The sequence below is a fragment of the Chelonoidis abingdonii genome, chromosome 19 (genome assembly GCF_003597395.2).
Source record: "Chelonoidis abingdonii isolate Lonesome George chromosome 19, CheloAbing_2.0, whole genome shotgun sequence".
Taxonomy (NCBI): Eukaryota; Metazoa; Chordata; order Testudines; family Testudinidae; genus Chelonoidis; species Chelonoidis abingdonii.
In genome coordinates, this window is record NC_133787.1 from 38,865,699 (window position 1) to 38,878,518 (window position 12,820).

Genomic DNA, 12,820 nt, shown 5'->3' on the forward strand with positions numbered 1-12,820 from the left:
ACCGTGGGTAAGTCACTTCCCCTCACTGTGCCTCAGTTTCCCCATCTTCCAGATGCCTGTGGTGCCCCCGACGTGCCTGGCTTGTGATCCTAGGACACAAAGGGCTCATTCTCCCTACAGTACAAAGGTGCTGGCTAGTCAGAGGCACAGGATGAGCTGAGTTCTGGCCATTCACCACAGCGGCAGAGCAGACAGATCCATGAACTGCACAGGACGACGCAGCCACGGAGCCTGCCAGGGAAAGGAGACCCGTTGCTCAGTCTCCGTGCAGGGCACGGGGTGCGAGGTGTCAGAGTGAAGGAGGGCGGGAGCAGGGCCCACGCTCAGGAATCAGTCACGCTGGCTGTACAGATCACAGGACAGACATGGCTCCCCCGCAACGTTGCTGGGTCCGGTTACCAGATGGGTCGGGAGGTGCAGGCAGCCTGGTCAGGCTGCAGTTTCAGCCAACGTGCTGATAGAGTAAATGGAGACAGAGGCTCCAGTTCTAGAGCAGCCCATGGCACTGGCCTATGGGTGGGGGAGGTTCTAGGGGGATGGTTTATATGCCCATGGCTGGATCCTTTTCCCAGCCCTACACGAGGGGGCTCTGCACTCCACCCCACGGTCATTTGAAGCAAAGAGCAACCAGGGTCCAGCAGCTAGAGCACAGGAGTCAGGGGCTGACCCAGGTGAGTCACGCCCTGGCTCCATGCCTGTCTCCCATCAGGAAACCAGACCTGCTTTGCAGGGACTTTTTCAGACTCAGCCAGCTAGTGTTTTGTGGGTCTCTGGAAGGTGGAGGGGACTGGACGCGGCACAGCAGGAGTTTGCTGCGGCTGCTGGGGAGACGGCAGGCTCCCCACCAGGGCTCCCGGGGGAGGATAGCTGGAGGTGTTACAGGGAGTTGCAGTGGAACCCGCTGCCCATCCTGTTCTCAAAGCACTTGCTATTTCCACAGCAAGGCGGGCGAGGGAATAAATACGGATCTGCCGCCAGAGCAGCTGCACCAGGCCACGTACCAAGTGTGTCAGGAGCCGCATGCCCACCTACCTCTTCCTGCCTTCGCTGCAGAGATTTCAGACAACGGCAGCCCAGCTGTGGCTACATACAAATGCCATGCATGATGGTCTGCTTGGCGAGGGCACCAGGGGGCAGCCCTAGGTACAGAGCTGCCATGCTGGAGCAACACACGGCCCAGCCAGCCTGGTCTCCTGCCTCTGACAGTAAGCGCCCAAGAGAACGCTAGAGGTTTAGGGGCAGGGGCTTCTCCAGGCCTTTGGGAAGGGGATCTGGGATCCCCTCCTTCCCCAAGTTCTGCTGCTCTCACAGGGAACTTTCCAGCCATCCATTGCAGCGGCTTCACACAGCACCCTCACCCCACCACAGGGGAAACTGAGGTCCAGCACCAGGAAGCGACTCCCCCATAGTGGTAGTGAAACAGTGGCAGAGTTGGGATGAGGACCCAGGAGTCCCGGCTCCCAGCCCTGTGCCCTGACCGCTGAGCGACACTGCCTACCAGACGAGGAGCCCAGGCCACAATGTCCAGATCCAGGCTTCTCCAAGGTTCTGGTGGGTCTGGTTCAGCCCGTTGCCAACAGATTCAGACCCAGACTGTTCGAGCTAGGCCGACCCAGAATGGAGTGGGGCTGGGGTGGGGGGGAAGGTGGCTCATCACCTCATGTTCAGCGGTGTGTCCCCTCAGCCATAACCTGAGCCTCCAGGTCAGAGAGTCCCAGCCTGGGAGTATTTTTGGGTTGAGTCACGTTACACAGGGGTGGGAGGGTAAGACCGGCTGGGGACCTGTCCTGTCCCAAGGGGGTCGCTGGAGACCAGTGCACTGCACCAGAGATTTGGTTGCTGCTAACTCACATGCTGCCTGATCCTCCAGCCATCCCTGCTCTGGGCGGCTCTGAAACAACGGCACCAGCTCCGCTGGGGTGGGAGCCAGCTGCCTCCGCGCTCCCCATTGCAGCCCTCCACCTGGCCTTGTTTGTCTCATTAGCTGCTTGGAAAACACATTACAAAGAGCCTGTTTTTCTTGGCGCTGCAGCCTGGGTTCCCAGCACCGAGCAATTGTCCAGGCCGCCTTCTGCATGGATCCGTTCTCCCAGCAAAGGTATTTGCAGCTGACTGGGCTCCAGCTGCTGCCTGGCACCATCCGGGCCTGGGTGCCGGGTTCAGATCCAGTTCAGATTACTTCACGCACACAAACACACCACAACTGAACAGCATGAGGGCTGGCTGGAACCCTCCCCTGCAGCCCTCCCAGCCCCTCACCTCTGCACTCACCGCTGGCCCCCGCTCTGGGGGATCTGCAGTGAGAGGGGGCTGGGCCCATGGCCGGGAAGCACTTCAATCCTAACTGGAGGGCATGGGCAGCCGCGGAGAACTGGGCAGCTCCCTCCTGCACAGCAGGATGTGTCGATAGGGTCCCTGCTGTTCACTCAGGGCAGCCAGGCCTTTGCAGGAGTGGGATTTGGAGGTGGAACCCCACTGAATTATGGGGGTGAGGCCCTCGCCAGGTATTTCCATTTCTGCCAGCAGAGCTATGCCAAGGCAGAGCTTGGCTCTGCTCTGGGCACCATCCATCAGCACCAGGGCGTCTCACCCGCCAGGCTGCCAGGCTCAGGGTTGATCACTCATAAGCGCCAGTCACAAAACAGGCTCTGGGACACATGGAGCTAAAATTTACAGCAGTGGTAGAAAGCGAGGGCCCTTGGGTTACCCTGCCCAGAGAGCAGGCCGGGGTACTGCGGGCTGCAGCCACACACAGCCCAATCAAAGGCACAAAGGAGCCATGTTCTGGGTCGCCCTGGGCGAGTTCCCTCCTTTGCTGTCTGAGCCTGGGCCCTCTAAAGTGCCGCTGCCAGAAGTTGGGCAGGGAATGGTCCCCATGTCTCCTGCAGTCTCCAGTGCCCAGCTAAGTGCCCTGTGCCTGGCCCCAGCCCAGGTCAGCTTGCCAAGAGCACTGGCTGGAGTACTCTCCCCCCCCCCCCCCCTCCACCCCATCTTCCTCCCACAGCTGCCAGCCTCCATCGGCTCTGCAGGGCCAGCTCTGCCAGGAGTCCCTCGGCTGGCCCAGGCAGCCCTGTCCACGAGGCCAGGCTGGAACAAATGGCTTGTGTTGGGAACGAGAGACCAGAAGCCCCAGCTTCCCGTGGGACGTGGATACTTCCCACCTGCCTCCCCATAGGGGGCTGGGGCAGCTCAGACTTAACTCCCCAGGCTCAGCAGCTTTCAGTCTCTGCAGCCCCTGGCTCGCCCTGGTCTGACCCGAGCTCTCTGCAGAGCACCCAAGAGATGGCGTTTCCTGGCAGCAGCGGCTGATGCAACCCAGCGGCCGGCGCAGCTGTGCCAGCCACCTCGCTGGGAGATGTTCTCACAGGCCAGTGCCAATGGGAAACAAAAGGCCTGGCCAGCCGAGTCAGACTGGGCTCTGTCTCCTGTGGGACGGGTGCACAGAGGGTGGGGAGAAGCCCCCTGGTTCACTGGAAGCTTAGCCAGAAGCAAGCAGAACGGCCTATCCCCGAGCAGCTGGCTTTGGACAGGCCCGTGCCAGAGCTGTCTGAGTACTGGGGAAAGTGGCCGGGTAGCAGCAGCTGAGGAATCTCACGCTGCTTTACAATCCTTCCGGCATGACGCCTCATGCCACACCTGGAAGGAGGGTACCGGGGGCACTGCCCCCATCTCAGAGACATGGCGCCGCACAGCGAGTCAGGACACAGCCAGAACCCAAACCCGGATTCTCTGCTTTAACCACTAGACCCTGCTCCCACCCAGCCAGCACAGTACTAGACGCAATAATCCACTCGCCCCCACCAAAGTCCGCGCCACACAGGGTGCTGGTGACTGGGTCCCCATCATGGGATGCAAGCTCAGCTCTCGGCCAATGAGTCTATTCAGCCCAGGCACCAAGCAGGGACAGGGGAGCTCTGAGCTGGAACGAGTTTGCTGGGTCTCTGCCTAGACCTGTCCCAAAGCCCGTTGGGTAGGACTGGCAGCCTGCAGCCACGAAAGGGCCGGACTAGGCCCAAGGCACATTGGCAGAGCTCTGTGGGATGAGCCAGCGCCCCCCCAAACTACCCCTGGGTGCAGCAGTCAGCCCCCCTCTGGCCAGCAGGTGCGTGAGAACACCCCGACAAACGCTCCCATCATGATGGGGGTGGTGCCATGTCTGGTGCTGGCGCCACAGAGCTCTGAGGTGGGCAGGGCAGGGCAGGGCATTGGGCTGGGAGGAGCTGAAGAGTCAACGTTCCCAGGGGGCCAGGGCCCGTGCCCCCGATGCTAGCCCAGGTGCGGTGGGCCTGAGGCGGGCCAAAGCCCACGTTCCCCACGGCTCTGCCTCCAGCTCCGCCTTTGCTTTCTGTCTCCCCCCCACACACACTCCAGCCCCCAACAGCTTGTTGTGGCAGCAGGGGAACATCACTGAATATGGCAACCAGCAGCTCCCACTACCACGAAGGTCCCCAAACATGCCGAACCCCCAGTGCAGCCAGACAAGCATCTCCGAACTGCAGAGGGAAATTTCCTTCCCACTCGGCCTCCTGCCAGCGTGGCCCTCACTGCCCTTGCGTGCCCCCCAGACAGGTGAGCCCAGGTATCAGCTGAGGTCCTGGAGGGGCAGAACATGGGGGGATCTGGGGATCCAAAAGAGACAGGAGGCCCTGCTTCCCAGGACCACGACCAGGGCTGCTTAGCCGAGCTCACTAAGGAATGTGAATCTTGAGGAATGTTCACAGGGCCAGGGGCCGCGCCAATCCCAAACGCAACACAGGCACCGATTCAGACAATTCCTGGGACTGCCAGACAGCTCCTGGAACTGCAGGCACCGCTAATGAGGAAAACAGTCCATCTTGGCAGGATGAGCACTCCCAACCCGAGGCCCCTACCTCTGAGGAACCAAGGCAAGTCAGCTGGAGAAGAGGGGGATCGGGAGACGGTCGCTGACTGGTAATCACCAGAGGCCTTTCCCATCCCATGGCCACTTGCTGCCCTGATGGCCTCAGTCCTGTGTCCCCGTCACAAAAACACACACCACACTGGGCGCCACTTTGCTGGTGGGCTCAGTGGAGAAGCAGGGCCCCGGAGACTGTTCTCTTCACTGGGGGTAGCTCTTCCAGGGCAGGGGCACAGATCAGGGCAGGGGAAATGCAGTGGCACTACCTGCACTGGCAGTTCCAGCCTAAAGGCTCTGGAGCTGCCGGTTCAGCTCCTTGCACCAGCGCTGTGCAGAAGAGAAGAGAATTCTCTATGCCACATACAATTCACCTGTGGAACTCACTGCCGCAGGGTATTGGTGAGGTGAACAACAAGGAGTTCCAGATGTCTGTGGCCTGCAGCATCAGAAGTACTAGTTGCTAGGATATATAGTTACTCAGGCAACTGATCCTCAGGCTTCAGGCCACAAGCTGATCCCCAGCTGAGGCAGTAAAGAATCCCCTCCCAGGGTGTAGACTTAGCCAGGTGCATTGTGGGCTTTTCCTACCTTCCTCTGAAGAACCCAGCACTGGGCCTTCCTGGAGCTCGATGGAACAATGCTCAGTTCCGCAGCTGCAATTCCTAGGCTCCCCCTTCAGGCTTCTAGAACCCCAGCTCCTCAAACATAGCGGTGACCTCCTGGCCTTATCAGCTGGCGTGCCAGCGTCCTGCCTTCCCAGGTACCTCTGGCAGCGCTGGTCGGGGAGGGACCTGCCTGGCTGGTTTGTTCAGTGGGGAGGATTTGTTCCACTGGTCACAATTCAGCGAGGGTCTGAAGGGATGGGACAGGAGGGGCTTTCTGTGCTGAGCAGTGTATCCCTGGCTGGGAGTGGAGAGCGCTGCAGGACAGCACAGCAGGGAGAAGGCTGCATGTACCACCCCCCTGCCCCCAGACACCCCCGGCCGTGAGCCCCAGAGCCTGGGCTGCCCCAGCTCCCTCACCCAACCACGAACCTGCAGCTGAGGCCGTTAGGCCAAGAGGGCTCCCCAGCTCACAGCACAGAGGAGCCAGGCCAGTTTCATGGGGGTGTAGTAAGAGGAGGCCCTAAGATATAAACCTTGGTATCAGAGGCCCGGTATGAGGCCTGAACTAAAGTAATGGTCAAGACTTCACTAACCAAAAGCAAAGTTAAGCTGTGAGCCAGAGGCAGGCCCTGCTCACAGAAGCTGGCAAGGAAAGGGCTGATGCTGCAGGAAGATACGTACCTAAAAGGTACTGAACACTAGAGATCAGAACATTCACATACTTGCACATTCCACACAGATAACAAGGAACAGGCCGACCCATCCCAAAGACAGGGCCAAAAGGGTAATATGATGGATAGAGTTGTTTTGTTCAAACCAACATGTACAAGGTGAGAGACGGCACCTTACTACGTAGAGGGATTGTACCTTGCTACGTAGAGGGGTTGTACCTCAATACGTCAGGAGTGATGTGTAACTTGTTTGTACCTGTGTATAAGAGTGCATCCCTGGGGTGGTGTCTTTGTCCAGCAAGGGGGCAGTGGAAAGTCCTGCCACTGACTGAGCTGAGTCCATTGACCGGGGGCACATATTCGTAGTATGCCCTGCATTAGAGTAAAAATCTAGAGGGAACTATCATTATGCTTCGTTTGACAATAAACCTGGCCAACGTGCCTTCGTACCTTACTGGACTCTGTGGTCACTGGGGGTTTTCTTGAGATCTGCTGTGTCCGCTACTTGCACTGAGCTGGGACAGCACACAGAGGGAACACACGCACGCAACCGAGTGGTACCAACATTGAGGAGAGCAGAGCACCACACCGGTAGGCATCTAACAATGGGGAAGTCACGGTCCTGGCCCCACAGGCCCAGGCTTGCACACCTCATTTACACACGTGTTCGCTGATCAGGTGACTGGGTGTGCAAACGCAGCCAGTTAGCCCTGGGGTCACAGGTACAGCAACTGCCCAGGCAGGTCAGCTGCGGCTCAACTGGACAGAAGTCTGCTCCTCGGTCTACATCCTGACCCCCCCACGCCCCGTTCCCTGATGCCTCTGTGCCCCAAGCAAGCCCCTGAGAACCGGGGAAAAGGCAGGTGGGGGACAGAGCAAACTGCTTTGGCTTCCCCTGATGTGGGCACCTGCATGAGCCCCTTAGGCAGCCTCCCAGGGACCAGCTGAGGAGAAGGGCAGCTGGGGCAGACCCAGCAGTGCCCGGACCTGAGGGCAGCTCTCCAGGGGCACCGATCCAGTGACCACACCCAGGGGCTGCAGCAGGGGCCAGACGGGGAGGCCACAGGAGACTCCAACCAGCCTTCCAGGAGCAGCAAGCAGCGACACTCAGCCACCAGCCCGTCTGGCCCCAGCTGCAGCCTGGCCTCTGGTGAGCCCCACATAATATCGGCTCTGTTACTCGGGCTGTTTGCTAGGGTCCCCATGGTAACTGAGAAGCAAACACGCCCCTCCTCCACTGGGTGACTCACCTTCGGGTTTGCAAGGTGCCAGGCACAGGGGGCAGGGGTAGACGAGCAGGAGCTACCTCCAGGTGGGCATGGCAGGAACGCTGCCTGTGTCTCCCCCCGCGCCAGGTAGCACCACCCCCACACACCCGGCTTCCAAACCCTCTGGGCAGCTCTGCCAATCCACCAGCTGGTGATGCAGCTCCCTACCCCTGGCCCAGCATGTGGGGTCCTGGGCAGGACTAGTTCTCTTCTGGCTGCAAAGGTGGAAGCACACAGCCATGCTGGACTCCAAGCTGCACTGGGGCAGGGCATTCTTCCCCCGTCTCGAGGCACCAGAGGTGTCCCGCTGCCGGCAAGGCCAGGCCTGGTGATCTCACTTGTGTGACATTTTCTTGGTGATTTTCCCAACAAACAGCCCTGAGTTCGAGGATGGGGCGGTTCCAGTGGGGAGTCTGGTGGGTCAGACGTTTGGGGTTTGGCCTCCAAAGAGTCCAACGTCCAAACCGTTCCCAATTCAGTGAGGGGTAGAGAAGCCCTGGAGCCCCTGCCACAGACATCCTGCCTGCTCCGTGCCTAGATCCTCACCCTGGTTCCATGCTTAGATCCCCCGGCAGAATAAAAAGCTTCATGTGTCCACCTCCTTCCAAAGTCCCTGGCGTAGGAGCCGGGAACTTGCACAGGAATGGAGACACCAAGGTCTTATGGCCGTCAGAGAGCCCCGCCCTCCTGAAGCAGAAACCGAGGGCTCTAGCCCCGCATGCTGGCCAGACTCGTGTAGTGGTAATTCCACTCTGCTGCCCGGAAAGCCCCACACGTGCTCAGCTGGACACAGCACTCCCTGCACGTCCTGTCCTAAGCTGCTGCACAACGTCTCCATTCCAGCTCGGACGTGGCTGCATTTCACCAGTGGGAGAAGGGGTCTCTCTCTCACTGGGGCTGTGCAAAGATCTGTGAAGTGCTTGGACATCTTCCGCAAACTGTGCTACCAGAGGGCTATGTATCTGTGTTCATAGCTGCAGCAGCCACATCGTGGGCTGTGTATCAGCTGACAGGCTGGACAGAACTCTGCAGGGTCTGGATCTTGGGAGGATGCGCAGAAGCAGGAGGCCAAGGCATCCATGTGGTTTTGGAGTAGAACCAAACCCAGTCTGCACTGGCAGTGCTGAGACTCCGGTTATCTGGATCGACTCCCTGAAACCTCCTCTGTGGAGCAGAGGAAGTGTGGGGTGAGCACTGGGAGGAAGCCGCTTGGCTGGCTCTCCTCACTGCGGAGATCGCGTTTCGCTCAAGGCTGGCGGTTTATCGGCACTGCAGTCGTGCAGGTGCTTGGATCTGCCTGGGGGTGGATGTGGGCAGTTTGGGCCACGTGAACGCAGCACTGCGCCAGGCGTGCTGGGCTGGCTCCATCGGCAGAGGCACAGCAGTTCCTGAACCAAGGTTTCCGAGACGCCGGGAGTCTGGAGCTGGCGATGGCCTGGCCTTGCAGCTCCTGGCTGGGTGCTAACTCAGGGATCGAGGGCTGGCCTTCCTCTCTAAGAGCAGGATGGGTTGGATCACATCAGCACTGCAGGAGGCTACGACCCCTCACGTCGCATAATCTCTCCCCAGCGGCCTCCAAGGCTTACACGGACTCACTCCTGCAGCTGGTGGGCCCTGCTGTTACATGGGAGCTGCCTGACAGGCTAACAAAGGCTCCAGCCAGGGCGACTGCAGGGAAGCACCTGTCTGGGATGGGACCGACTGGCCTCATCCTTTCATTCGCCTCCACAAGGGGCCAGATTCTCTGCCATCACACCAGGGTACCCTGTGTCCGTGGCAGAAGCAGCCGGCTACTATCGATCCATGAGCCAGGCTCCCGGGACACAGGCCATGGAGTACCAGGATGGGTGGGGGGGCCTAGCCTTGTGCCCCACACTCTCTGTGGGGTTCTCCCCTACCTGCCTTGTGGCCCCTCCTACCCAGGGCCATGCTGAGGGGGCTTGGGTGAGTCAGGCATGGAGCAGCTTGTGGACGGCTCTGCGAGGATCAGCCTGGGGTGATGGTCTCCTCCTTCAGGAGAGTCTTTGTGGTGCCCGAGAAGGGAAAGTCGGGTGGGGCCGGCCCCTGCCTTGGGCCCTTGATGTGGTTTGCCACAAAAATCCGCTAGAGAATCGACCGAGAGGAGCCTGCCCGTTCCAGTGCACAGACGGGCCCTTGGGCGATTTGCAGGCGGGACAAAAGACAGTGGCACTGAGCTGGGAGTGCAGGTGATGGGAGGAACCGACCCCCACCCACGTCTGGGGGCTTCCTCCCCCTGCAGTCGCAGGGCGTCAGTTGTGGGGGAAGGGCCCAGCTGACCCCACTCAGTCAGGCCGAGGGAATCAGAACCCTCTGCCCTTTTAGAGCCGTCCGTCTGCCTGAGGCACTTTACAAACCAATGAGGAAACTGAGGCACTGGGCAGGTAGGGCCTGGCTCACGGCGGCAGTACAGCAATGCCAGAGCTGGGAATGGAAGAGCTCCTCAGTTTCTAGTTCTCTGCTTTAACCCCAGCTCATGCCCCATTCCCAGAAATGTGCCCCGGGGCGGGAGGGGTGGGGCAATTCCCTCCCAAATCCACTGGGAACAAGGGGTGACTGAGCCTCCTCTTCTAGAGAGGGAAACTCAGGCACAGGAACGGGCCACAATTTGCCCTAAGTCAGATGACAGAGGTAGCGGTGGAGCTAGAAATAGAATCCTGCTCTCTGGCCCCACAGCCCCAGACCCCATTCACTGGACTGGGCTGCCTCCCTCCTGGCGACCCTGCGGGCTGGCCGTGTTCTTCACGAGGCCTTTTATTAGCACACGGCCAGACTACGGCATCCAATGGCACCAGTGGTTAGCGACCCTGCCCAAGCCACCAGGGGGGACTCCGAGGGGAAGGGGTCAATGGGTCAGTTCGCAGCGGAGATCCAGGGCAGTCGTGTCCCCCGTTAGGAGACTACACCTTGCCCCGTCCCAGGGATGGGCCCCCCCCAGGCCCCAGAGCTGAAGAGCCCTTCATTCGGAGAGGGTTTGCAAGGCCAGCCACGCAGCAGGCATCTGGCGCAGGTGGAAACAGGCCAATCTCTCGCCACTAGCTCTGGGGCAGAGATAGGCCCAGCATGAGGCTGAAGGATCTGCACCATAATTAGCTGCAAGGGAGTGAATGATTCCCCCAGGAGGCAGCGCTGCCAGACTGCTACCCCAGGGGCACAGGTTCACTGGTCCTGGCTAATCCCATTAGCACATCTGTTCCACAAGTGGTCTCTGGGGCTTCCTTGGCCAGGCCAAGCTTCCCAGGCTCCCAACTGGCTCCAGCGGCAGCAATTTGCAAAGCTGAATAATGCCCAGGAGGCAGCTCAGCTCGGCCAGCTCCTGTGCTAAGCGGTGGGCTGGCTGCAGAGAGGCTGGAGACAGACCTAGCCCTTTGAACTCCTCCTCAGGTCTCTCTCCCAGGAGCTCAGTGTCAGCCAATGGGATTCACCCCGTACGAGGCGGATTTTAAAGGGCCAGGACGGTACAATAAATACATAATTTTCCAGCTCTCCAACACCTTCCATCCCAAGGGCTCTCCGGGCTCTGTAGTGCACGTGCCAGGCCCACTGAGCTCATGTACGCAGGCACGGCAGAAGGAAGCCTCACGTATGAACAAGGTTCACTTTCCCCCGATAATAAACAGGGAGGTTGCCCCGTCACTGGGGGGTGTGAAAAATCCACCCCCCACAGCAGTGTCGTCAAGTCGACCTAATCCCTGGAATAGACCGTGCTAGGTCGATGGAAGAAATCTTCCGTCCACCTGGCTACCGCCTCTCGGGGAGGGAGGCCCCCGCAGCTGCAGCTGTGCCGTTTCAGCGTTTCAAATGTAGCCAAGCCCTAGTGCCAGGCAGCCACCGCTGGAGGTGGCCAGTGCCTCTGTTTAACAGGGCAGAACTGCTCTGCACAAGAAGGACAATCCCGTATCCGAGTGACTCCAGCCTGTTAGCTTGGCTGGGGCTCTGGAGAGTGCAGGGCTGTGGCTGGCAAGGAAAGGAAACACACACCAGCTGGGGACTCAGTGCACATTATCCTGGGGCAGGTCTGGCCAGGCTGTGCTGAGAGCCCATCTCCCTCCACACAGATCGACGCAGCAGACACAAGTCAAGGCCATGGCTGGAGCTCGGGAGATCCCAGTGGCCGTTGAATGGTTCTGCTGAAGTCCAGACTCTAATGGGGCAGGGGGGTGTCATTCCTGAGTCCATGCCCTGCACAGGACGGCTCCCCGAAGCCGGGGGGGTTGTCTGTGTGTGTCTGGTTTGGAAGAAACCCCATCAGCTGAAACACTGAGAGCCAGTCTGGACAAGGGCCTGGGGAAGTACTCTGCCCACGGGAGGGGCTGGCAGAAACCCGGGGCGGAAAAGCCTGATGGCTCTAACCCATGGCTGGCCTGGCACCTGTCTTTTTGGAGACCAGCCATCTCAGCTCATGGAGAAGCCGGTGCCAGCTGCAGCATCTCACCTGTTCAAGGGGCTCGAGCGACTGCAGTCTCCGGACACGTGCTGCTGCGCTGTCCTTGGGCACGAGGCGGCGGCCCAGGCCCAGGCAGACGGCAGAGACCAGCAGGATCCCCAGGTCGGGAGCCACCAGGCGCACAGAGTTGGGGATGTCGTTTAGGTCCAGCCTGCGAGGGAGGGAGAGTTAAACACGCACCTACAACAGGTCAGCCCCTCGTGCAGTGTGAGATCCACAGGCAGAAGCCAGTGGGAGTGGCTGGGGGAGACCCACATGGTTCAGCCACAGATGTGGGAACAGAACATCAGGGAGCAACATGCCCTGCCATGTGCTCCGGCTGGCCACCCCATAGCTCCCTCTGGCTCTGCCTTGGGCGAGTGAGTCCCTCCGCCAGGCTGGGCTGTAAGCTGGGACGTGGAGACAGCTCTAACCGGAGCCTACGCCAGCTCTGCCTGAGCCCTCTGCCAGCGCTGCAGCAAATGCCAAGAGTCACTGCAGCAGCATACTGGAGCACACAGATGCTTCTGAGGAAGGCGTAAGGCCCAATCGTGGGGGCCTGCCTTCCGAGCCTCCCCCCAGCCATCAGTTCATGGGCTGCAGCATGACACTCGATGGCCCCAGTGACCACCCAGCCAACGCCCAATCACAGCAGTGGCTTGGCTCCCTATGGGGGGCCCGCCCCAGAGGAGCGTGCGTGGGGCCACGTCTGAGAAATCCATCACTGCCCAAGCGCCACGACGCAGAGATCTGCCCCTTACCTGGTGACCCCAATGTGACGGGCAAGTGTTTCCCACGTGCTGCCTGTGGGGGAGCAAACAAAGAGGGAGTTAGCCTGGCAAACCCACTGGGAATGGACACAGATGCCAGCACATTGCTGAGTCCGGCAGCAGCAGATGGACAGTGTCTGAGCAGGGGAGCGGAAGAGACAAGGCGCAGGGCCAGCAGAGCCT

At 60.1% G+C, this 12,820-nt stretch overlaps 1 protein-coding gene across 3 annotated transcripts in view; it reads right to left on the minus strand.

Moving 5' to 3' along the window:
- Positions 1-12,820, minus strand: part of LOC116815698 (piezo type mechanosensitive ion channel component 1 (Er blood group)) — a 98,014-nt gene that overhangs the window by 34,678 nt on the left and 50,516 nt on the right. For all 3 annotated transcript variants that reach the window (XM_075073876.1, XM_075073877.1, XM_075073878.1), the window contains exons 4-5: positions 12,629-12,671; positions 11,877-12,039 (exon numbers count right to left, since the gene is read on the minus strand). In XM_075073876.1, coding sequence (XP_074929977.1) covers positions 11,877-12,039; positions 12,629-12,671 — 206 coding nt within the window. The remainder of the gene's footprint in view (positions 1-11,876; positions 12,040-12,628; positions 12,672-12,820) is intronic.